The sequence below is a fragment of the Sapajus apella genome, unplaced genomic scaffold (genome assembly GCF_009761245.1).
Source record: "Sapajus apella isolate SASKATOON/1434 unplaced genomic scaffold, GSC_monkey_1.0 scaffold2, whole genome shotgun sequence".
Lineage (NCBI taxonomy): Eukaryota > Metazoa > Chordata > Mammalia > Primates > Cebidae > Sapajus > Sapajus apella.
Genome location: NW_022436942.1, coordinates 78,304,752 through 78,330,324, shown reverse-complemented (window position 1 = coordinate 78,330,324; position 25,573 = coordinate 78,304,752). Strand labels below are relative to the sequence as shown.

The 25,573-nt window shown below is 45.4% G+C and overlaps 1 protein-coding gene across 7 annotated transcripts in view; it reads right to left on the bottom strand.

The window, feature by feature from the left end:
• Window positions 1–25,573, bottom strand: part of BICDL1 (BICD family like cargo adaptor 1) — a 107,622-nt gene that overhangs the window by 6,844 nt on the left and 75,205 nt on the right. For 2 of the 7 annotated variants that reach the window (XR_004257723.1, XM_032241412.1), the window contains exons 3-9: window positions 22,646–22,762; window positions 21,747–21,758; window positions 19,367–19,513; window positions 11,878–12,057; window positions 10,960–11,178; window positions 9,415–9,558; window positions 2,559–2,689 (exon numbers count right to left, since the gene is read on the bottom strand). Coding sequence is in view for 5 of the 7 variants with exons in the window: in XM_032241412.1 (XP_032097303.1) it covers window positions 2,559–2,689; window positions 9,415–9,558; window positions 10,960–11,178; window positions 11,878–12,057; window positions 19,367–19,513; window positions 21,747–21,758; window positions 22,646–22,762 (950 nt within the window). In the remaining 2 variants the exon portion in view is untranslated. The remainder of the gene's footprint in view (window positions 1–2,558; window positions 2,690–9,414; window positions 9,559–10,959; window positions 11,179–11,877; window positions 12,058–19,366; window positions 19,514–21,746; window positions 21,759–22,645; window positions 22,763–25,573) is intronic. The other 5 variants (XR_004257724.1, XM_032241434.1, XM_032241421.1 and 2 more) reach the window with 4 other exon arrangements.

Below are 25,573 nucleotides of genomic sequence, written 5' to 3'. Positions count from 1 at the left end.
CTTAAGTATCCATTAACTAAATATAGCAGAAATCCAAGCAGCAAACATACATAGTTATGTGGGCTTCACCAAGAATAATTTCTAAAATAAACCAGCAACTGACAGACACCATAACATGCGTTCTGACCAGATAGAAAAGAGGGCCCAAAGGTAAAACAGAAATGGAGATAATGAAAGTAATGAAAGAGAATAGAAGGGAAGGCAAAAGTGTGTGTGGAAGTGAGAAGGTTAGAGTATGAGGAATTTTTTTTCTTTTCTTTTTTTTTGAGACACAGTCCCGCTCTGTCGCCCAGGCTGGAGTGCAGTGGCGTAATCTCAGCTCACTACCACCTCCACCTCCCAGGTTCAAGTGATTCTCCTGCCTCAGCCTCCCAAGTAGCTGGGATTACAGGCGCCTGCCACCAAGCTTGATTAATTTTTGTATTTTTAGTAGAAATGGGGTTTCACCATGTTGGCCAGGCTGGTCTCAAACTCCTGATCTCAGGTGATCTGCCTGCCTTGGCCTCCCAAAGTACTGGGATTACAGGTGTGGGCCTCCCAAAGTACTGGGATTACAGGTATGAGCCACCCGCTCAGCCTGAGTATGAGGATTGTCAGAAGTTAAAATGTGTGTCATATTATTATTTTCTTTTACAAAGGCATGTAGTATCTTATTTACAAATTGTTTCCAAGGAGCTCATTTTAGCTTTCCAACAAGTAGCAGTGTAGCAGAAGGAAATGGGTGTCAGGAAAATGGGAGTGAGAAGACCTGATGGAGGCTCATGAGTCACTGCTAGCTGTGGGCCTGGCCCTGGGGAAGTATTTTTTAAGTTTCCTCATCTGTAAAATTGGGATTAAAAAATTTTACTTCCTACTGTGGCTGGGAGGATTAATGAACGTGTTTTATAAACAGTAAAGTGATGTATAAATATTACTATTGGCCGGGCACAATGGTTCACACTCATAATCCTAGCAGTTTGGGAGGCTGAGGTGGGTGGATCACTTGAGGCCAGGAGTTCGAAAGTAAAACCCCATCTCTACTAAAAATACAAAAATTAGCTGGGTGTGGTGATGTGTACCTGTAATCCCAGCTACTCGGGAGGCTGATGCAGGAGAATTGCTTGAATTCAGGAGGTGCAGGTTGCAATGAGCCAAGATGGCACGATTGTGCTCCAGCCTGGGCAACAAGGGCGAAACTCCATCTCAAAAAAAAAAAAAGGATATTTATGGGCCAACTGGGGAAATTCTAACATCAACTGGATATTGATGTTATTAAGAAATTATTTTTTCAAGTGTGATCATTGTATTGTGGTTGGGTATTTTTTTTTAAGTCTTCTTTCTGGTAGAGGTGTATACAAAGTGTTTATGGAGGAGATGACACTATGTCTTGTGATTTGTTTTAACAGAACCCAACAGGGAGGTGGAGGAAGTGGGTGAAGATACAGATGAAATAACACTGACCATATGTTGATTAGTATTGAGGCTGAGAGATGAAGTCATCCTATATTTCCTCTTTTTGTGTTTGCTTGAAGATGTCCATAATAAAAAAATAGAAACAAAAGACAAAAAACTAAAAAAAAACTAAAAAAAAAAAAAAAGTGAGGTAGATATATACATATAATAAAATTGGAGGCTGGGTGCGGTAGCTCATACATGTAATCCCAACATTTTGTGAGGCTGAGGCTGGCAGAACACCTGAGGTCAGGAGTTCGAGACCAGTCTGGCCAACATGGTGAAACTCCAGCTCTACTAAAATAAAAAATTGGCCGGGTGAGGTGGCAGGTGCCTGTAATCCCAGCTACTTGGGAGACTGAGACAGGAGAATCGCTTGAACCCAGGAGGCTGAGGTTGCAGTGAGCTGAGACTGTGCCATTGCACTTCAGCCTGGGTAAGAAGAGCAAAACTCTGTCTAAAAAAAAAAAAAAAAAAAAAATTGGAAAGTTCTTTAAGATATAAGTGCAAAAGAAAGCAAGACATGTACAGTATCATGATGTCTAAAAACACATAACAACTACATATGCATTAGAAAATGCATACTATACACCTACATATGCATTAGAAAAAAACTGCAAAAAATGCATACCTAATTTTCAATACTAGTATCTCTCTGGAAAGGAGAATGGAAATGGGAGTAGGGATAGGCAGCAGGGAAACTCTTTTACCTTTGTATTCTTTTGTGTGATTTACTTTTTAAAAAATGAGCCTCTGCTCAATTCTATATACTCAACTTCATCTTAAGAATAAAGTGGGCCGGACGCGGTGGCTCATGCCTATAATCCCAGCACTTTGGGAGGCCGAGGCGGGTGGATCATGAGGTCAAGAGATCAAGACAATCCTGGTCAACAAGGTGAAACCCCGTCTCTACCAAAAATACAAAAATTAGCTGGGCGTGGTGGTGCATGCCTGTAGTCCCAGCTACTCGGGGGGCTGAGGCAGGAGAATCGCTTGAACCCAGGAGGCGGAGGTTGCGGTGAGCCGAGATTGCGCCATTGCACTCCAGTCTGGGTAACAAGAGCGAAACTCCGTCTCAAAAAAAAAAAAAAAAAAAAAAAGAATAAAGTGAAGCCATCCCTACTCACTTTGCAATGGCCTCATCACGGTCCCTGATGGCCTTCTGAAGCTGCTCCTTTGGCTCCTTGTCCTCAGATGTCACTCTGAGTCGGTCTCTCTCCTCTTTTAGGGCAGTCATCTCCACACTCAGCAGTGTCACCTAACAGGGAATGAACATGGTATCACTGACCTGGGTGGTTTTCCCTCAAAGAAGAAAAGTGGAAGAAAGAGACCCTAGGCAGGCCCAGGTAACATGTGTTGGGGTGCAGGCTGATAGCATTCCACTGCCATTCTGCTCCAAGGTATGGCCTGTTTGTCTTGAAGAAAGGGTACCACATGCTAGGCTTGAGCTCAGTGGCAAGGGAGCTGGGGGATATTCAGCCCTGGACTTGCAGCCATAGGCCAGATCCTCTTTGCACTCAGCACAGCACACTACCTCCTTCTTCTCAAGGCACTCCAGGTAATGAGTGAAAGAAGACCATAAGTGCATCATGACACACATTTTTTAGGGCAGGAAATCCAGTTTCCTTTCCCATCATCTTCCACTCAACATGGATGCTGCTATCAACAGAGCCCTGGATGGTTCCAAAGCTTGAGACCCTGCTCTCATCTCTAGCAGCACTTGGCACAGCCCAGCTCTCTTTCATTCTTCCTCATTCAGCTCCCCACGTGAAAGCCACAGGGAACCTGGACACCTAAATGACATTATCATCTTTCACCTCAAACCTGTTACCTTTTCTGTGGTCTGTGCATCAGGGAAGGGCACCAGCCTTCTCAGGTCCTCGTGCCCCAGCTGGGAGTCAACCTTTGGCAGTGAGGCACCCCTCCAGTGGCTCCGTCAGGGACCACAGCTTCCCCTGCCCCATAGTATGGTAACCCTGTGTACATCATAATCTGTGTGATGGCAGGAAGCGTGTCACGTCCATCTGTGCGCATCCCAGAGCCTGGCTGTGGTGCTTAATCCCAAAGCAGTAGACAATTGTCATTTTTTGGCTAGTCATCATTCAAACTCTCTTCCTATTTTGAAAGGGGCATTCCTAATTGTGTGAGACTTGGTGTGAGACAAGGCTCGATCTCCAACTCAAGAAGCCAATGGGAAAGACATTTCCTTTCCCAGGCAGCCTGGGCACAGGCCTGTGACCAAACTTGCCAGTTATACCCCTTTCCAGGGACTGCAGCTCTGAGCACAGCGAAGCCCCAGGCGAGTGGGGAATTACTGACAAGGGCAGTTTGTTTCTGTTGTCCTTTTCCTATGGCCTTTTCTTGTTTTGGAGCCGAGTTCTCCCACTTTCCTGTTGATTCTGTAAGCTACAGATCTAATATGTTCTCTTTCTGGTTACATTAGGCAGAGCACATTTTTGCTGTTTGCAACCAGAAACCCTGCCTGGTAGAGCTTTCAATAAATATTTATTGACTAATGAAAGGGCGGGAGCCCCTTCTTCTCAGTTGATAGGCTCAGACATGAGTCAGGATGCCTAACCTTGCCTTCATGTTAAATATTACACATACTTTGACATTTTTCTAAGAGGGGATCCATCCATACAGGTCTTCCTCCCTCTCACAAGGGGACAGCTGCCACCTTTCAGTATACTCATCTATTCTTCAAGTCCCAGGTCTAATCCTCTTCAGCTAGAATGAAACTGAGCAAAGGCCCTACGTGTAAGCCTGAAGATCAAGCTTCCCTTGATACTGAAGTGTCTGAAAATCAATATACTTCAGACACTCCCCAGACTGAGATGGCAGAACTGCCAGCCCCTGGGGTAGCAGACACTCTGGAGGAATCCAGAGGACACCCAACAGTGAAGAGGGACAGGAAGACAATTTGTTGCTACTATAAGCAATGGGTTTTGTACTCTGCAGAGTCTGGCAGGGAACATCAGGGCTGGGTGCTCTGTACTGAGAATAGCCCAAAGGAGCAGCTTTCCTGGTAGGGACAGCTGGGTAGGTAGGGAGGGTACCCTTGGGGAATAACAGGCTAGAGCACCTGTGGCTCCCCAGCACACACATGCATCCAACCCTGAGGCAGACAAGGCACCAGGGCAGAGCACAGCCTCCCCGTATTTATCAGTAGACTCTGCAGCCTGATAGGCCAGGACTCAAGACCCACAAAGCACCTGGTAGAGACAGCCAGACCTCCTTAGACCAAAAGAGACCTGACATGGCCTTGGGCCAGCTGTGGGCCAGTCAGACGTTCTGCCAGCCAAGTAAGGGACAGGTAAAACTACATGCTAGGCAGGAAAAGCCAACTTTTAATATACTCAAAATAAAACTCCTTCAGAAGAACTTTTTACTTTGGCCTAAAAAACCTGGTAGAGTTATAGCTTACCAGACATGTGCCTTGGGAGAGGTGACAAGGCACTTACCCTCTTTGAGCTATACACTTTTCATAAAAAGCAGGAATAAAAATAGTTATTTCTCACCACTAAGTTGTTGAGAGGTACGACCAGATGAATGACATCACGGGCTCAGTGCAATGCCCGGCATACGGCTGTAAGCTCTACTCTCTCCTCCCTCCTGTAAGGTGGGACCTAATCACTGCTGTCATGAGAACTGAGCTGGCTTGTTTATACAAAGACTTAGGTTACATCCACCCCCAAATCCACTTTTCCCAAATAAGGTTGTGTCTCCGAAATTAAGTAGCAAAGGAAACATCCCAAAGCCAGATATTGAGGGCTTAATTTGCTCTTTTGTTCAACAATATTTGAGTGCTTATTCTAAGCAAGGCACTGTGCTAGATGCTTTAGGAGAGGACAAGGCTAAATCAGATCTTGAACTCATCCTTATGGGGTCTAGGGTTTGACAGAGACGAGATGTGAGCAGGGTAACTGTGACAAGACAGAGCCAGGGTACTCCATGAGGAAGGGAATCAAGAGGGTTTCAGGAGAAAGTGAAGCTGGATTGGGAACTTGAAGGATGAGTAGCATGGAGATATGGACAGGCAGGAGGGAAGGGCCTTGTGGGCACAGAGAAAGCTAGGGAGAAGGCCCAGATGGGGGTAGCATGGGGAGCGTGTGCCACTGCCCTTTATATCCTACGTTCAGTTCTGCTAAAGCAAACGGGGCAAGAGGGAAACCAGAGAGACAGAGGCTGTGTGGCTGGAAAGCGGCCAGACTGCATGGCCACAAGGGCTCAAGGCTTCCTGCCATTTGATAATGGGAACCCACTCAAAACTTGTAAGGGGCGTCCCACTTTCAAGTCACGCTTCAGGAAGATCAATCCAAAGCATGTGAGGGTGGGCGGGCTGAGGGAAGGCATATAAATTGGGAAGTGGTGACCACAGCCAGGGTGTGAAAGGATGCAGGTCTTGAAATAGGGCAGGAGCTAGGAGGATGGGGGATGGAGGAGAGGGCCATGCTGAGATTTCAGAGAGGCACCCAGATATGACAAGAAGCCCACAGGCTCCCAGCACTCGCTCTCTGCATGTTCATGCCCCTTCTGGAGTAACAAGTGTACACTCGAGTCAAACATGAAGGATCCAAACAACAGAACTGGGATGTTTCTTACTGAGCCTCCTATCACCTGGCTGACGGGCCTGAGAACTGGCTGTGGTCCTCACTTATAACATGTTCATATTCTAGACTCATCATGGAAGATCCCCTGCATCCTAGCAGCTGCTCCATGCACACCAGAAGTGAGGGGTGGGCCATACGGAGAACAGAGAAGGGGGCAGTTCCTTGCCACTGATGGGGGTGGGATGAAAGGAGGCACAGCACCATGGGAAGGACTTTGTTCCTTAAGCACAGTAACAGGTGCCAGCAAGTCCTCAGGTCTGGCTATGGATTTTGCTTCTGAAAAATAATTACCAGTCAAATTAAACCTAAGTTTTCTTTTATTTAAAAGTTTGGGTAGGCTTCTAGCCCCCACACTTTTGGCCTAGGGGATCTTCCATGATTAGTCTAGAATATGAACATGTTATAAGTGAGGACCGCAGCCAGTTCTCAGGCCCGTCAGCCTCCGGCCTAGTTTCCAAGAGAGAGAAGAACACTCTCAGGTAGGAAAGTAACAGGCTTAGAGGCTGGGTCAGCCATCAGATGAGTTTTGAGCCCAGTCCAGGAGCTGTGTGCTAGAACCTCAATCCCACCTCACCATGTCTGGGCCCTGCCCCTAAAAGGGCTCAGAGATGGCTCTGACTGTCCTCATGGCATGGCACTGTGAGGTCCTGGAGAGCAGGTGCCCTGCACATCCATCTGGTGGCTCTCAGGGTCTAGTGCAGTACTAGGCATGCAAGTGGGTGTCAGTGGATGCAGAACCAACCTTGCATGAGGAATGCCATGCCTACCATGATGGCTGCAATTTCGGCAGTCATTCTGGGACTCAATCTGCACCCTACGCCTGCCTTGGGAGGCCAGGGTTACTCTCCATGAGGTGGCTTTGGTAGGTACAGTGCAGTTGAGAGGTGTTCTGCTTTGACTGAACATTTGGGAAGAGATAACCTACAGGAGAAGTTCAATTTTATATCCCGGTGGGACATGAGTACAACCTTTTGCTTGATGAACTATTTGAAAGAGAATTGACAGGAATTGGCCTAAACCATTATTGGCTGAATTTCTAAGGAAAATTTCCAGGTGGAAATGGCTTCCTAAAAATTTATTTATTTATTTATTTTGAGACAGAGTCTCCCTCTGTCACTCAGGTTGCAGTGCAGTGGCATGATCTCGGCTCACTGCAACCTCCGCCTCCTGGGTTCAAGTGATTCTTCTGCCTCAGCCTCCTGAGTAGCTGGGATTACAAGCACCCACCACCATGCCCAGCTAATTTTTTGTATTTTTAGTAGAGACGGGGTTTCACCATGTTGGTCAGGCTGGTCTCAAACTCCTGACCTTGTGATCTGCCCACCTCAGCCTCCCAAAATGCTGAGATTACAGGCATGAGCCATTGCGCCTGGCCCCTAAATATTCTACAATAGAATTTTGGCAACCTACAATATGCTTATGTTTCTGAATAAAATAATGCCCCCTTCCATTCACGATGGGGTTCTGGTTTTATAATTTTGATAAACAAAACAACAAAACCAGTTAATATCAAAGAACTCATAAACAGAAGCACCCCATGGAAATTTAAATAGGCTTTAAAATTAAAACTTTTATTAATGCAAAGACCTTTTAGATCCAACTTTCTCCTGCATTTTATTTTTCCATTTTAGAAGATCTGTCTCTTAATCTGAATCACTTTCTGGCCAAATTACCTGCTGAAGAACTTAGGTTTCAGGCTGGTGAATGTCTGTGGCTGCCTAACCCCAGTCTCCAGCATTTGGCTGCAAGCAAGCCACAGCTTTTTTGAGACAGAGTCTCACTCTGTCATCCAGGCTGGAGTATAGTGGCACAATCCTGGCTCACTGCAACCTCTGCCTTCCTGGGTTCGAGCAATTCTCCCACCTCAACTTCCCGAGTAGCTGGGATGATAGGTGTGTTCCACCACATCTGGCTAATTTTTCTATTTTTAGTAGACATGGGGTTTCGCCGTGTTGGCCAGGCTGGCCTGAAACTCTCAACCTCAAGTGATCCACCCGCCTTGGCTTCCCAAAATGCTGGGATTACAGGTGTCAGCCACTGTGCCTGCAAAGCCACTGCTTGAAATGGCATCTCTGTGTCCTTGTTATCTGGTTACTCACAGAAGGAAGAGGACAGTAGGTGGGTCCCCTAATATTTTCCAAGAAAATATCAGGAAGACTAATGGGATAATCCCCCAAAAAGGGGAGTTTCTTTCTATAAAGATATTTGAAATGTAAGTTTCTTTCTGTAAAGATACTTGATATTTGAAATGTACTGACAGGGGCTGCATGTGGTGGCTCACACGTGTAATCCCAGCATTTTGAGTCCGAAGTGAGTGGATCTCTTGAGCCCAGGAGTTCGACACCAGCCTAGGCAAGATGGCGAAAACTCATCTCTACAAAAAAATACAAAAATTTAGTTGGGCATGGTGGCACATGCCTGTAGTCCCAGCTACTTGGGCAGCTGAGGTGAAAGGATTGCTTGAGCCCAGAAGTCAAGGCTGCAGTGAGCTGTGATTGCACCACTGTACTCTGGCCTGGGCAACAGAGTGAGACCCTGCCTCAAAAAGAAACAAAAAAAAAAAAAAGAGGAAATACTGACTGAAGTGAAAGGCAGAATTAAATTCCATCTCAAAGAAACCTCATGTAGCAACAATGAATGAACAGCTTTGAGCCAGGAAAGGAGAGGGTCAGCAGCAGGTTTAGAAGCTACTGGTTTGGTGCCACCCCAGCCCCTACTCCCCAGCAGGACAGAACCTCTGCACATGACCATAGTCAAAATGCAGAGCCTTTATGTATCTCCTAGGATAGACTTTAGAAGCTCCTTTTTGGGTGGGGCTGCCTATAAATCTTTTAAAGTTTTTCAGATCAGAATATAAATGTCCTTCTCCAGCATTCTCATTTGAGAGATAAAATCATGATCAAAGGAGAAATCAACAGCAAGGGTAGCAGTAAGTTCTTCTAAAGCTGAGGAACAGGCTGAGAGAGGTGATGGCACTTACAAAAGGGAACTGTGCTGTAAAGATAAATTGTTCCTTGGTTTGCAAACTTCCCTGCCCAGCAGCTGCTGGAAAAGCATTTGTAAATAGCTGGAGGGCTGTCAGCACCTTCCAGTCAGATTAACTTTGGCTCTGTATAAGGCAGAGTGTCAGTGGAGGAAATGGAGGGGCAGCTATTCTTATTCCTGCCAATTTTACTTTAGGCCAAACTAAAGGACTGCATTCTTCTCTTGAAGACACTCAGTTTACTTCAACTTCAGGTCACCATTCCCTAATGATATGATGAAGGAGAGCCACTTTTCATACAGAAGTGGGAGAGAGAAACTCACAAGGGTCCGGCGAGAGCCAGAGGCAGGTGCACATGCCCTGCACTGGACTGAAGGTGGGGGTGCTCACCTGACTGTGGAGTCGCTGCAGCTCTTCTAGGCTTTGCCTCAGTTTACCCCTCTCTCCCTCCATGAGCTCTCTCAGGGCTCTTGAGTCCTCACTGGTCTGCCTTATCTGTTCTTCTAAGGAGTCATCATCAAGTCTCCGGGAGCTCTGACAGCAAAAGAAAGACAGCCAGACAGTGATGGTAATGGTAGAGGAGAGATGGGGAGGGGTGAGAGAGATGGTTAGTGGGGAGAGAGAAGGAAAGGAGAAATGGGGGACAGCAGAGAAATGGTATGGGGAAAGAGTAGGGAAGATGGAAGGAAAGAGAAAAAGGAGGGCAGAGACAAAAGATGGAAGGAAGAAGGGGTGGAGAAGAGAGATTGCTCAATTTCAACCTGTAAGCAGATGTTCACTTTCGTTTCAGGCTTGAGGAAAAGGAAGCTGTGTGGCGTGAACAGCACACCACAGTCTGATAGCTCTCTTCTCCCACAATGACCTGGCCTCATATTACAATACCTCCACAAATCAACACCGCATGATCAGACAGAACAGCTGTCCTTCATCTTACTTTACCCAATACAGGTAGAAAGACACAACTTTTCTGTAGGAGGATGGAACATGAGGAGAAATAATAGCCCAAAAGGTAGGAGTGTGAGTAGAGGGTAAGTCAGGGAGAAATCTGTCATGAAGCCAGAAGAAATGCCAGTCTGCCCAGGATGCCCATGGAAACAGTCCTCTCCTCCATAGGTGGCCACATCTGGGATTCTAGAGCTGATCTTCTTAGAACTGATCTTCTCAACTTTCTGTGCTCATTTACATTCTTTTAGTGGAAGCTTCAGATCTTTTACTTTTGCCAATTCACAGCTAACCCTACCACTAGGACCAAATGGCTACAGAATAGCAATTTATAGTTTTTACTTGTATCCAAACTTCTATATGCAAAATTTCCAAGGAAATTTAAACTGGAAGCCGCATTGTCTGTGCATTACTACCTGAAGAAAAGGTCTCCATGTGTACCTGGTGTCTGCAGGAAGCTGACTTTGGAGCCCTGACACTTGGCCCCTGTGCTTCATCACACAAGTAGTTGGTGTTCTCAAACAATAAGGGCTCACGGACAGGCACAGTGGCTCATGCCTGCAATCCCAGCACTTTGGGAGGCTGAGATGGGTGTATCACTTGAGGTCAAGAGTTCAAAACTAGCCTGGCCAACATGGTGAAACCCTGTCTCTACTAAAAGTAAAAAAATTAGCTGGGTATGGTGGTGAGCGCCTGTAATCCCAGCTACTCAGGAGGCTGAGGCACAAGAATCACTTGAACCCGGAAGGCAGAGGTTACAGTGAGCCAAGATTGTGCCACTACACTCCAGCTGGGGCGACAGAGTGAGACTCTGTCTCAAAAACAAAAACGAGACAAAACAAAACAAAACAAAACAGTAAGGGCTCAGAAGAAATTCTTGGAGATATTTCATAGGGTTTCAGTTCCAGGGCTGATCTCACCTTCTGTACTGGGTTCTAACCTGCCAATAGCCAGCTCCTGCGGGGTAAGGACCATCTCAGACTGGCCTCTTACCGTGGGCTCCATGCCATCCACAATACTCTGTATCAGTCTCTTGAGCTCGTTGAGGGCAGTGCGCAAGCTGCCGGCTGGCACATCTTTGGCAGACGAGGTTTCTGAAGACTCGTCCATGGAGGAGTCTGTGGAGACGGCCGAGTCAGCGCTGTCATTGCCTCGAAGATGTGAGCACAGATAGCGAACCTGGCAGTAGGCTTCCCAGAGCTGCAGTCTCAGCTGTTCCACAGAGAATTATTCTTCATTATGGACTCTAGAGAAAACTGCCATCTGGCCATCTTTTTCTAGCATCTGAACCCAAAATACTGACACCCAAGACACTAGTTCGAGGAGAAGGGGCTTTTTGTTCTGTTTGTTTTTTTAACTTATTGGTCCCAAGAAATAATACTTATTCTGAGCCAAGTACATCTATATAGACTCCAACTTCTTATTTTCCCCATTCTCTAGCTTCTTCCATTTGCAAAATAAATCACTTCTTTATGTAATCAGTTTGGTGGGAGTCAGAAACCAATTAGTAGAATGAATGGTTCTAGGTATTACAAAAAGTATGAAAAGAAACCAATTAGATGGGGAAGATGGATCATGATTGCTCTGGAACTCTGTCAATATAGGAGGTATGGAGCTGATGGCACAAGCATTTCCTAAGAGGAACTGGGGTGACAATGACTGGGAACTGGCTGTACCTGTGATACTCTGTCCTCTAGCAATTCAATGCCTTAATGGATAAGGTGGGTGGAAAATGAAGGGCCAGGGACATGCTACATCAAGGCCTGCTTCACAACACTCTAGCCAGCAGGCCAAGGGGCTGACACAGGCACAGGGGCACAGCCTTGCCAGGCTGGCAGCTGAGCACTAGGGAGGATGGGCCCTGAGCAACTCCAGGGAGCCTCTCCTGTGGGGTAACAGGCAGGTCAGCACCTGCTCTCGCTCTTGCTCCAGCTCCTCGGCCTCCATGCTCTGCTCAATCTCTGACAGGAGGGATGTGCTGGTGGCGGCAGAGCTCTGCAGACTCCTCTCCTCATTGAGTTCTTCCACCTTCACCTGTAGCTGTCGGCAGGAGAGACGCACCTCCTGAAGCTCCAGCTGGCTTTGGTGCAGCTTTCAAAGGAAGAGCAAATGGTAGTGAGGTTTACCAAACACAAAAACCGAGACAAACTGACCCTCAACCTGATCATGCTTCTGGGTCCAACCACCAATTTACAGAAAAATAAACAGGAGAGAGGAACGTGTTAAACTGCATCAGGAGATGCACTCAGCAAAATCCTGATCTAGAAAATTCTGGCCGGGCGTGGTGGCTCATGCCTGTAATCCCAGCACTTTGGGAGGCCGAAGCAGGCAGATCACCTAAGGTCAGGAGTTCAAGACCAGCCTAGCCAATATGCTGAAACCCTGTCTCTATTAAAAATACAAAAATTAGCTGGGCATGGTGGTGGGTGCCTGAAATCCCAGGTGCTCGGGGACTGAGGCAGGAGAATTACTTGAATCCGGGAGGTGGAGGTTGCAGTGAGCAGAGATTGTGTCACTGCGTTCCAGCCTGGGTGACCGTGTGAGACTCCATCTCAAATAAAAGAAAATTCTACAGGACAAACATCTCCATTTTCTTAACAAAAACAATGTAAGGGGAAAAAAAAAAAGATAAAGGAGAAACACAGAAATAAAAAAAGAGGCCGGGCGCGGTGGCTCACGCCTGTAATCCCAGCACTTTGGGAGGCCGAGGCGGGTGGATCACGAGGTCAAGAGATCGAGACCATCCTGGTCAACATGGTGAAACCCCGTCTCTACTAAAACTACAAAAAATTAGCTGGGCATGGTGGCACGTGCCTGTAATCCCAGCTACTCAGGAGGCTGAGGCAGGAGAATTGCCTGAACCCAGGAGGTGGAGGTTGCGGTGAGCCGAGATCACGCCATTGCACTCCAGCCTGGGTAACAAGAGCGAAACTCCGTCTCAAAAAAAAAAAAAAAAAAAAAAAGAAATAAAAAAAGACTAGAGTTATACCAACCAGGCCTGGCACGGTGGCTCTCGCCTGTAACACCAGCATTTTGGAAGGCCAAAGTGGGCTGATAACCTGAGATCAGGAGATCAAGACCAATCTGGCCAACATGGTGAAACCTGTCTCTACTAAAAATACAAAAATTAGCTGGGTGTGGTGATGGGCGCCTGTAATCCCAGCTACTTGGGAGGCTGAGGTAGGAGAATTGCTTGAACCTAGGAGGCAGAGGTTACAGTGAACAGAGATTGCACCATTGCACTCCAGCCTGGATGACAAGAGCAAAAACTGCGTCTTGAAAAAAAAAAAGTTATACCAACCAATTGCACTGTATAGGCCCATTTTAATTTATATCTTGATTCAAACAACAACTGTGAAAAAAATATGACATTAATAAAACAAGTGAAAATTTGAAAACTCACTGGACATTTTGTGATATTAAGAAAATATAATTTTTTTGGTATAATAGTATTGTAGTTACATTTTTAAAAGTTCCTATCTTTTAGAGGTTAGTACTTTTTATTTACAGACGCACTTACTAAAATTTCAGATTTACTTCAAAATAACATGAGAGAAAAGGAAATGGATGTTATGAAGATGGGGCAGCACTGGCCAGGGATAGGTGGTTTTCAGAGCTGGGCTTCATTACACTGTGCCACTGTGGAATGTTTGAAATCCTTTGTAATAAAAAATCAAACACACACACACAGGCACACAAAGTTAGATACCATTAGACTCTCACCAATGTGGCTAACATAAATAATACAAATAATATCAAGTGTTGATCAAGATGTGGGGCAATGCTGGTGGGAGTGGAAAATGTACAAATACATTGGAAAATTGGCAGTTTCTAATAAAGTTAAACACAATCTATATTCCACAATCCACTTTTGGCTGTAGACCCAACAAAAATGAAATGTGCACAACCGACATATACAGGATGTTCAAATAGCCACAAACGGGAAACAATCAAAATGCCAATAAAACTAGAGTCAGTAAATTGTTCACATGTTGCAATACTGCACAACAATGAAAGAATATACTGCGACTACATGTCACAACATGGTTAAATTTCATAGACACAATGTTGAACAAAAGCCAGACATAAAAAGTATACATGATTCTATTTATAAAACATTCCCAAACTTCACTGAGGTAGAAGAAAGTTGGAGTAGAGGTTGGCTTTTGAGGAAGTGGCAAGTATTCTTTTTAGGGTGCTGATCATGGTCTGTATCTAGATCTCAATGATGGTTACACGGATATATATTTGTAAAAACTAACTGGGCTGTCCCCTTAAGATTTTTTGAAGATCTCTGAGGGAAGCTTCAGTTCTAACTCTCATGGGCAGAAAGTACATATTTTTGCCATGTCTAATATCAGTCCTTCATCCTGTGCGAAAGAGCTTATTGCTTGGAGCTATTCCTTTTCAATAGCTTTCCAAATAGCTCTATTCTGCAAGCCAAATATTATATATATTATATACCCTTAAGGCTATTCCCAGCCTCTCTCTCTTGATTTTTAAATGATCACAGAGATTTTCACATAAACCTACATTTTTAGAGCTGGCAGAGCCACAGAGATCAATGAATCCAACTATCTCAGGATAAAATTGAAGCTTAGAAAAAGGGAATGGCGCCAGTGGTAGAGAGAAGAAAGCAGCACAGGGGTCAGAATTGTGGGCAGTGCTCTTTCCTTCTCTCTCCATGCTGCTACTTCAGCCCCTCCACTCCACTGCATTCTCCATGGCCCCTTCTGTGTGGAGTTCACAACAGGGCACAACTCTCTGGGGAGGTTACTACTGCTGAATATAAGGGGATGACCCAACCACAACTGCTAAATGCTGTTTTTTTTTTTTTTTTCTGAGTCTCTGTCACCTAGGCTAGAGTGCAGTGGCATGATCTTGGTTCACTGCAACCTCTGCCTCCTGGGTTCAAGTGATTCTCCTGCCTCAGCCTCCTGAGTAGCTGGGACCACAGGCATGTGCTGCCATGTCCGGCTAAATATTTTATTTTTAGTAGAGACAGGATTTACCATGTTGGCCAGGATGGTCTCGAACTCCTGACCTCAGGTGATCTGCCTGTCTTGGCTTCCTAAAGTGCTGGGATTATAGGCATGAACCACCGCGTCCGGCCTAAATGCTACCTTCTTATCTGTGCACTCCCCATGACTAACTTGCCTTTTTTTTTTTTTCGAGACAGAGTTTCGCTCTTGTTACCCAGGCTGGAGTGCAATGGCGCAGTCTCAGCTCACCACAACCTCTGCCTCCTGGGTTCAGGCAATTCTCCTGCCTCAGCCTCCTGAGTAGATGGGATTACAGGCACGCACCACCATGCCCAGCTAATTTTTTGTATTTTTAGTAAAGACAGGGTTTCACCATGTTGACCAGGATGGTCTCGATCTCTTGACCTCGTGATCCACCCGCCTCGACCTCCCAAAATGCTGGGATTACAGGCGTGAGACACCGAGCCCGTCCGCCCGTCCGACTAACTTGCTTTTAATACGGCAGATCCTAGTTGTAGAATTGTCATCAGTTTGCTAGCGGCTAGGCACATGGCCACATGCCACATCTGCCCAGAAGCAACGTTTCCTACTCTTCCTATTTGTGGACTGCAATGCCCCCTCCTCCTTAGAAGACTTGCGGGAAATTGGGGGGTAGAATTTCCTGGGATTTAAATTAGGCTAATTTATTCTTTCATAACACATTTTTGGGGTCACCTCTGTTCCATTAAAAAGAGAGTAGACACTGCACTGGTCTTTTCCAGACTCTTGGCCGAGTTGGCTTGTGGCTCCTGCAGAGATACAGACTGGAGTGGCTGGCAGCCAATTAGAGCTCTGTAGTTCTCATAAAAGAAGCAAGCTGCCTTGCAGAGCCTTTGGCCTATCACTTAGGTGCCCTGGGAGCCTAACCTTCACCGTCCGTACTTGGAAATGATTGGCTAATGGCACCAGTGTTCTGGAACAGCCTTAATGAGGAAGGGTTTGGTGCCCAGTTGCCCAGAGAAGGAAGAAAGGATTGGCAAGCCTGCTCTGAGTAGTTCTGGTGGATCAGCAATACCTACTGGTCCAGTGGGAACTTCTCCAACCCCAGTTTTGAAGAAACTCAGAAAGAAAAACATCAGAGTTACAGGAAAAAAGGAGACATTCCTAGGAAGCATTTGGCACAATTACAAATGTCATATTAAACTGGCAAAATGCTTCACAATTATTTTTTAGACAACTCCACACACATCTCAGCAGGAGAAGTTAGGCAGAAACAAGCACAGGTTCTTACGTGCTGAACAAAATTAGTTCAATTACTCATGCACACTCAAAGGTGCTTAATTAATGATAACAGCAAGAGAACAAAGACCAGCAGAGGTCTGCATTCTCCAGTCAACAGCTGATTCACCAACTGGACAGACTTAGGCAGAAAAACCAAACTACACAAGAGAAGAGTCTATTACATATAAGAGCCCTTTAAAATGAGAAACATTGGGTCAGGCGTGGTGGCTCAGCCTGGAATCCCAGCACTTTGGGAGGCTGAGATGGGTGGATCACAAGGTCAGGAGTTCGAGACCAGCATGGTCAACATGGTGAAACCACATCTCTACTAGAAATACAAAAATCAGCCAGGTGTGGTGGCACATGTCTGTAATCCCAACTATTCAAGAGACTGAGGCAAGAGAATCACTTGAACCTGGGAGGAGGAGGTTGCAGTGAGCTGAGATCACGCCACTGCACTCCAGCCTGGGTGACAGAGCAAAACTCCGTCACAAAAAAATAAATAAAAATTAAAAATAAGAAACATATCATCCTTTATCTAACAAAGATGACACTAAGTAAACTTACATGTGTGAATAAGAATGACACTAAATGCTTTGTGTTTGTATAGTACACTACATTTAAGCTCCTCTGAGGGAACTGGGATGTTGTGATGTGAAGTGATTTGTCAAATGGTAGACAATCAGCATTAGGGCAAGGTCTAGACTCCACATCACCTGCTTCCTGGGTTGTCCCACAGTGAGCAGGGCCTGTGCTCTGCTGATGGACTCCAACCACTTACTGGGACTAGACACTGCACACATCTGTAAGATGTCCAGCTGGGTATGAGACAGGACAGTTAAGTGGTCCTTAGAGGGACAAACAGATTTCCTTTATTGGATAATAGGAGTTTGGCAAAATACTTGATATATACTGGGTGCTCAGTAAATAATACTTTTTATCTTTATTCTCAGGTCTAAAAAAATTCAGAGTTGGATTTGATCAATTGTTTAAATCTGTTTTTGACAGCAGGACCCCAATTATATAGTGAAAGAGATCAAAAGGGGGCTCCCCTGGTTGTGGCAGGCTTGTTGCCTCACCTGCTCAGCCATCCCTACCCTTGTCTGAGGATTTAAAATCAAGGGATTAAACACATTTCAAGGCCACTAGCTGTACATTTTGCAAGTATGGTTTAGAATCACTCAGCTGCTACTTGAGTAAGCTGGCTTTTTTTATTTCTGTGTCAGTACAGACCATTTCAGCAACAGAAAGGACTTTCTAGAGGACACTGGTAATTAGTGGCAACTTGAGAGTTTCACATGAACTGAGGGACTGTAGTGATAAGTTGTTAGGGAAGATGAGAATTCAGCCTATAAATGCAGATTTTCCAAATCAATTGAGTACTGCCTGACTTGCTGCAGATTCTTAGGTGAATCACACCATCTCAGTCTTGAAGTTCAACAGGAAGACAGTGGATGTGCACATGGTGAGCAAGTGCATGCGGCATGATGGGATTCTCACTGCTCAAGCATGTGCAGCCCACAGTGCTGGTCAGGCCCCTGAGGGCCAACTAGTTCTGCCTCTTCCCCCCAACCCCGGCCCCCAATTCTTGATTTGACATAGACTTTTCACTGTAAATTCATGCTAAACTGAAAGTTTCTTTTAGGTAAGGGCCATTTTTCTCATTCTCCATACTTATCTTCCTTCTCCTCCCATATCTCAGCAACCCTCAGTAGAGTGCTTGATAGGGGAATAAATGCTGGTCAGGAACTGATGTTCAGAAACAAGTGATACCAAGAAGTTATCACTGAGCTACAGGCAAAGCAGGTGAGAGAGTTCCAGTCTCGATTCTACCAAAGATTCACTATATGACTTTGGATAAACGATTCAGTTTTTCTAAATCTCAGCTTTATGATGTATGCTAAAGATATACGCAAAAAGCACTCTATATGCTAAAGAGGCACCCAAGTTCACTGCTATTATCATCAACCTTGAAAAACGAGCAAACTCTTTTCCATCTTGAAAACTGCTGTAAAGTCTTCAGACAGCACCATTTTCTACTCAACATTTACTGAGGCATTATTATTAATATATGAAAAGTTACTAGCTGAAGGCACTAAAAACATGGAGAAAGAAAAGCCATTAATTTTCCCTCAGAGAGGTTCATCACTCAGGTGTCAGCTTAGCTGATGGTGTCAGAGACAAGTAATCTTAGCCCAAGACACTATTTTCCTTATCCCATAACCCAAGGCTTTCAAACAGCCTACACAGGAGCCCAGTGGGACCTTCTGTGGCCTGGCCTCTGGGCAGAGACCCACCTGGTGCTTGAGTACACCTGGCTGATCACCTCTGCACAAACATTACTGTTGCAATCTAATGCACTCCCTGGCATGTACAGAGAATGCCTAAGGGAAGCAATGCACTCCTAATTTCTGACCCCAGATCCTCCTAGGCCAGCGGAGCAAAGCATCTTGGTAGCAGATGCTATACTCTATTTCTGGGGAGACTGGAATGATGATATCTTTTTGTTTTGGGAGTTGTTTCTTGTCAAGTATGAGCTTGGGGATTCAGCTGAGGCCTGGCAGCAGTTCCCAAATAAGAACAAATACGGCCATGAAGCAATTTCCATCAGGAAGTAAAAAAGAGACTGATTAGGCTCACAAAGGGGTCAGTCTATGCCTTTTCTGGCAATTGGCAGAAGTAGAATATAAATCTTGCTGTGTTCAGTGGGCAGCTTCCTGGTTTCTGCTCCATGCCAGCCAACTAAATCCGTGAGCTTGGGAAGGCAGCAGCAGAATGCATTGTGAGCTGAGTTAGAGAGAAGTCACAGGCTCCCTCTGAAACCTTCTAGCAGATTTTACAAATGTTAGGAGGCCAGAATAGCACTCCTAGCCCTGTTCCAGCCATGTTAATAACCCAGAAAGAACTCTGTGACACTGCTCCATGGGCCAGTGGTTCAGAACACTCTGGAGAAATGATCTGTGGGTGGCAATACACTTCCTTTAGACAGAGTCAAAAGAGCCAAGTTAGTGAATGCCCCAGGGACCACAGTGAGATCTCAGCGTCATCCACCCCTGGCTTGCCCCAGCAGTGATGCTGGCCTCCCAGCTTTTTCTTTTTGGCTATGTGCTCCTTTTATCTGGCCCTAGTTCTCCAGGACAGCTTCTCTACCCCGGTACCTGTAGGTCCTTGTCATGACCCTGCCTCTCCAGGATTAGCACCCGGTCCTGTAGTTCCTCCACGGTCCCTTGGAGCAGGTCATTTTCCTCTAAAGTAGCGCTGAGACGATGCTCCAGCTCCCGTTTGCGATCTGACAGCATCTTGATCTGAAAGGGTGGAGAGCCACAGGGGTGGTGTGGAGTTACACCCAGGCTGACAAGTAGGAAGTAGGGATTAGCCCAAAAACATGAAGGCAAGTATCTTTCAGTGTTCTGCCCAATGTCATGGTACCCCCATCTCTGAGAGAACAGCTATGAAACTCTAAGCTGAAGAGAAAACCCCTCCCCACTCTAGAAACCTGTCTGGGAAGGGGTGGGAGTTGAGCTCTGGGGAAGCTGGAATGTGGGATGCCAGGCAGGGAGGGAAGGCTAGTGCTCTGGAAATTCCAGAGATAAGATAAAAAAAGGGCTCTACCTTACCTGCCCTTAACTTTACCCCAAACTTCCAATTAGCAGGAGGAGTGAACCTAACCTGCTGCACTACTTCTTCTCAAGTCATGAGCATGAGAAAATGCCCAGGAAATCCTCTGGAGCGCCATGTTTTCACACCCAGGGATCCCCCTCTGTCTTCTCTTCCCCACTTCTGGCCTCTCTGGCACTAGAGGTCACAGCTCAGATCCAGTGCCTTGAGTTAAGGGTAGAGTTCCCAGGGTACAGAAAGCAAAGTAATCCCTGCATCAGCCTGTGTCCTGGGACAGAACAGGGCACAGATACAAGTGAATCCTGACTTTACTCAGAGTAACTTTTACCTGAGTGAGTCATTTGTAACACGATATGTTATGTTCGTACACACTGAATACCTAGTCAGTCTCCAGATAAGTAAACCTTCTTTTAGGAAAGTATGTCTAATTTCTTCAGTGTCATTGAGAAAACAGAGGAAAAGAGGAAGGAGATGCCAAGTCTCCTCTGGCCTCAAGGTATGCGGGTGAGAAACTGAGCCAATGCTCCCCAAGGCCAGGAATGCTTTGCTCAAAGATCACTACCCCGGCTCAGGAGCTCCAGAAAGCCTTCCCAATTGGGTCTGACTCTTGGGGGACCTTCTAGAATCCTGGAGTTCCTTGTGGATCCTCCCATTTATCAGTGCCCTGCTGGACTGATTCTCAACCAGCTTCTTGCTTCTGAATACTATACTTTCCTAACATGGTTAAAACATTCTCTAGGTTCTTTAGTCCAGCCTGGATAACAATTCCTTAAGGCTCTTACTTGGGCAAGTTTTGGGAACCAACCTTAGAAATTTTCCAGGGGAAATTCTAAAATGAATGTCTAGCTCCTTTAAAGTCCTATGAGATATACTTTTCCCTTCGCTTTTTAGCTGTTCTCACTCTCTGAGCTAGAATTCTGCTCACAGGGCACTGATCTTCTCTGGCCACCAATCAATCAGATAGGATGTTGTCCTGGGGAAATGAAGTATGTGGCCTTTGTCCAGAGAGATCAGGTATCTGGTCAAACAAAGAAATATTGTCTCTCAAGTGTGCACCTGGGTAGGGGACCAAAAGGAGCAAGCCCCTTTTGTGAATGGGCCCACTATTTCCTACACTGAAACAAAGTTACCCATGTGAAGAGAATTCTTACTCTAGCTGATTTTCATTTAAATACCCTCTGACCTTTAAATTTTCCTTCCCATGAATCGTCTTTGTTTCCCAAGTTTCAGTCAGTGAAGTGATGAGGTGATAAGATTCTGATACACAACTGATCCTGAAAAAACATAGTGTGGAGCTACACAAAGTGAAACTAACAATTTCATGCTTGACTTTTTTTTTCCTTTTTTGAGATGAAATCTCACTGCGTCGCCCAGGCTGGAGTGCAGTGGCACGATCTCGGCTCATTGCAACCTCTGCCTCCCTGGTTCAAGTGATTCTCTTGCCTCAGCCTCCTGAGTAGCTGGGATTACAGGCATGTGCCACCACACCCAGCTAATTTTTGTATTTTTAGTAGAGACGGAGTTCACCACGTTGGTCAGGCTGGTCTTGAACTCCTGACCTCATGATCTGCCTTCCTCGGCCTCCCAAAGTGCTGGGATTACAGGCATAAGCCACCGTGCCCGGCCTCATAGCTTGACTTTTAAAGGTAGCAGTGTTTATGGACAAAACAAGGAATCAGCATTAGGCCACCAACTCCCTCACCCAGCCCTATACACCCTGAAACTTGTGAACAAATCTGGCAATAAACATTACTGGGAATGACCTGGACATGAGGGTCTAGAAAAAGTGAACAGGTGGGGGGAAAGAGGAAGACAGGAACTTGAAGGAGTCAGGGCATGGCAGAGGCAGGTGAATGGCAAGTCATGCACACAAATGGTCACACACAGGCATGCCAAACCCCACTGGAACAAACTACTTACTTCAAGGACCTGCTGCTCAATACCAGTAAGCATTCCAAGGGAAAGGGAGAAGAAATGAAATGGGAGGTAGGAGAAAAGAGAAGATATTGACAGGCTTTAGGAAAAACATCCTCAGGTCATTTACTGAGCAGGGGAGAAGGCTATCTGGGGTTTCTCTGGCCTGACCATGATGACTGATCGCTTCATCATGGTGGAAGGTTCAACATTCAACCTGGCTCTAAACTGTCCTTGAAACTTTGACTTAGCGAAGGGGTTGCTGTCTGGATACTTGGCTAAAGGATCCTCAAAAGCAGAGCAGGTGGAAGCCTGCCCCGGGGGGAGGCCTGGTTTGGGCTGGTGATAAGATCCTTACCCTCTCCTCACCTTCCACAACCAGATTCACATAGTATTGTTCCCCTGTTGATATTTTCTTTTCCCCAGAGGCCTCTCCTATGTTTTCAATAACATCACTGTGTTCCAGGTATCATATGAAGTGCCTTTTATGCATTAACCCATAACATCTTCACAAAAACCTATGAAGCAGAAACTTCTATTTCTCTCATTTTGTAGATGAGAATAACAGATCTTATTAAGATGGACTGAACTGGGCCTAAATGGAATAGAGAGAGGCGAGGTGCCATTTCCCACCTTCTACTTGGGATTGGCAAGGATATTTTTGGAGAGAGCAACATAGTCAGTATAATGTAGGTCATTCGTGATTTCAACATATCCGGCAGTAACTCTGAGCAACTTCATTTTTCCAGACAACAGGCTACGCAGAAACATGCATCAAATGTTCCCCATTAAGTTTTACACAGAAAGGTCTTTCTGTAGGAATTTTAGTCCCTTTGTCTCCCAGTGCAGAGCTCCCAGTGAGAAAAGCATTCCATCTTCCAGTACTGCTGCGTGGGAAGGCTCACCTCGGCCTGAAGGCTTTCCAGCCGGATGATGTGCTGGTTGGTTGACGAGTTTTTCTCCCGAAAGTCTTCTCTGAGGGCGTGGACCTGCATGGAGAGCTGTCTCTCAACTTCTGATGCCTGAAACAGAGGAGACCTGCAGAGCTGATTCAGAGGTTGTGCACAGAGGTCTATTAAGATTTCTGCCTTTCATTTATCAAGCATCTCTTTGTACTTTCCATTCTATAAGGAGCACTAGATGAGATGCTGGTTTCCCACCCGCAATCCATTTGTTCACTAGTGCCAAACAGGACAAACTCCCACCCCCACCTCCACCATTAATGGCTCTGTCTTGGTCCAAGAACACTTTACACATCAGAGGAAACAGCCCTAGAAAACAGTATGCTCTCAAATGTTAGTTAACATTATTACTCTACATATAGCAGAAACTCAGCAAATATCTACTACATTGAAAGTCTGAATATTTTACATGAAGGAATAAGATGGTTATACCTACTGCCTTAGAAATTCCTTTGTTTCTCCCATCAATCTCCTCAAGTGGGCTCAGTCAAATCACATGTGTGTGCATTTCTCTCCTCTACATAACATGGGCACACTATTTGAAATTCCTTGTTATACCTGTTAAGATTTTTGCCGCTCATTCCTCAAGGACATTTTTGCAACTTTTAATTCTTTGGGGAGTGCCAGCAGAGGTGCCTATTTCCCACCTCAATCCATTTATTATCTAATGCTAAAATACAGCAAACACCAAATACCATTTGATGTTGTGTAGGAGGCTCACCTGGTAACACAAACTCCAGCCCTCCTCCTGAGGTCCCAGCCCAGACCCTGCTGAGGGAGCCCTGCTCACTGTCCTGTGGAGAGGAGAGCCACGGGACAAATTAAGTAACTGCCTCAATGCTTTTTCCGAGGCCAAATGGGGTCAGTAAGCTTTATGGGTTCTTGGGAGAGATCACCGTGTGCTGGAATGGCCAGGAAAGGCCTTCCGAGGAGGTAGGATGTAATAATATTGAAATAGTAGGCTAGCTGTTCAATGAGGCTCTCACAGTAATGGTTACATGTCAATAGTTCTTTTTATCTTCAAATACTATATAATCAATTGTCCATCTTTTTTAAAATTTTTGCTTCCACATATTCAACAAATGTTACTTCACTGGACTACAGAGGCACAGAAGATTCTTAATCTACAGTCCTATTTTTAAAACAATTAAAAAACACAAAATAAAATAAAATCAAACCACACTCTAGTTGATTTTCATTTAAATATCCTCTGATCTTTAAATTTTCCTTCCTATGAATTATCTTTGTTTCCCAAGTTTCAGTCAGTGAAGTAATGAGCTAAGAAGATTCTGACATACACCTAACTCCTTAAAAAACTTAGAAGTTCAGAGCTACATGAAGTAACTTGACTTTATGACGCAAGGAATCAGCATTAGGCTGCCAACTCCCTCACCCCACCCTACACACCCTGAAACTTGTCAATAATGCTGGCAATAAACATTCCTGGGAATGTTTCCCCTATATTATTTCTCCTTTACAATCTAAATTTAATTTCAGATACGCACTAGGCTGTTTTAGACTTCTCAATCACTTAGAAACACATTAGTCACTCACTTTTGCCTAAGAATCACATTAGTAATATTTACTGAGTACATGCTATGTGTCAAGAACTTTGCTAAATGCTTTCGATGCATTATCTTGATTGTTACCCCCAATTTACTAACAAGGAAATGGGCTCAGGAAAGTGAAGGAACTTGCCCAAGAATCGGGATGGTAAAAACTTTGGGCTGGGCTGCGTGCGCTGGCTCATGCCTGTAATTCCAGCACTTTGGGAGGCTGGGGCAGGGGGACTGTTTGAGCTCAACCAGGAGCTTGAGACCAGTCTGGCCAACAAGGTGAAACCCAATCTCCACAAAAAATACAAAAACTAGCCAGGCATGGTGGCATGAGCCTATAGTCCCAGCTACTCAGGAGGCTGAGGTGGGAGGATCACCTGACCTTGGGGAGGTTGAGGCTGCAGTGAGCCATGATCACGCCACTGCACTATAAGTTTGAAAGCCCATCTCAAAAATAAATAAATAGGCTGGACATGGTGCCACACATCTATAATCCCAGCACTTTGGGAGGCTGAGGCGAGTGAATCATCTGAGGTCAGGAGTCTGACACCAGCCTGGCCAACATGGTGAAACCCTATCTCTACTAAAATTACAAAAATTAGGCCAGGTGAGATGGCTCATGCCTGTAATCCCAGCATTTTGGGAGGCCAAGGCAGGCGGATCACAAGGTCAGGAGTTCAAGACCAGCCTGGCCAACACGGTAAAACTCTGTCTCTACTAAAAACACAAAAATTAGCTGGGCATGGTGGTATGCGCCTGTAATCCCATCTACTCGGGAGGCTGAGGCAGGAGAGTTGCTTGAACCAGGACCCAGGAGGCAGAGGTTGCAGTGAGCTGAGATCGCACCTCTGCACTCTAGCCTGGGCTACAGAGTGCGACTCTGTCTCAAAAATATACATATAAAAATTAGCTGGGCATGGTGGTGCATGCTTGTAGTCCCAGTTACTTGAGAGGCTGGGGCAGGATAATCACTTGAACCTGGGAGGCAGAAGTTGCAGTGAGGTGAGATCACTCCACTGCACTCCAGACTGGGCAACAGAGCGAGACTACGTCTCAAAAGAAAAAAATTATTTAAAAGTTAATAAAAAAACAATTTTGGCTGTCTTACCCTCAAATTAGGACTGTAATACTATCTTCTTGTATTTTGAAATAGTTTTTCATACTTTTATTGCTCATTACTAAAACCAAACTTTATACGAGTCCAATTTAGCAAGGCTTTTCTTCTTTTTTTTAGTACTAGGCATTTCATTTGACTCTTAAAATTTCTTCTAAGGCTGAGTACGGTAATCCCAGCTCACATCTGTAATCCCAGCAC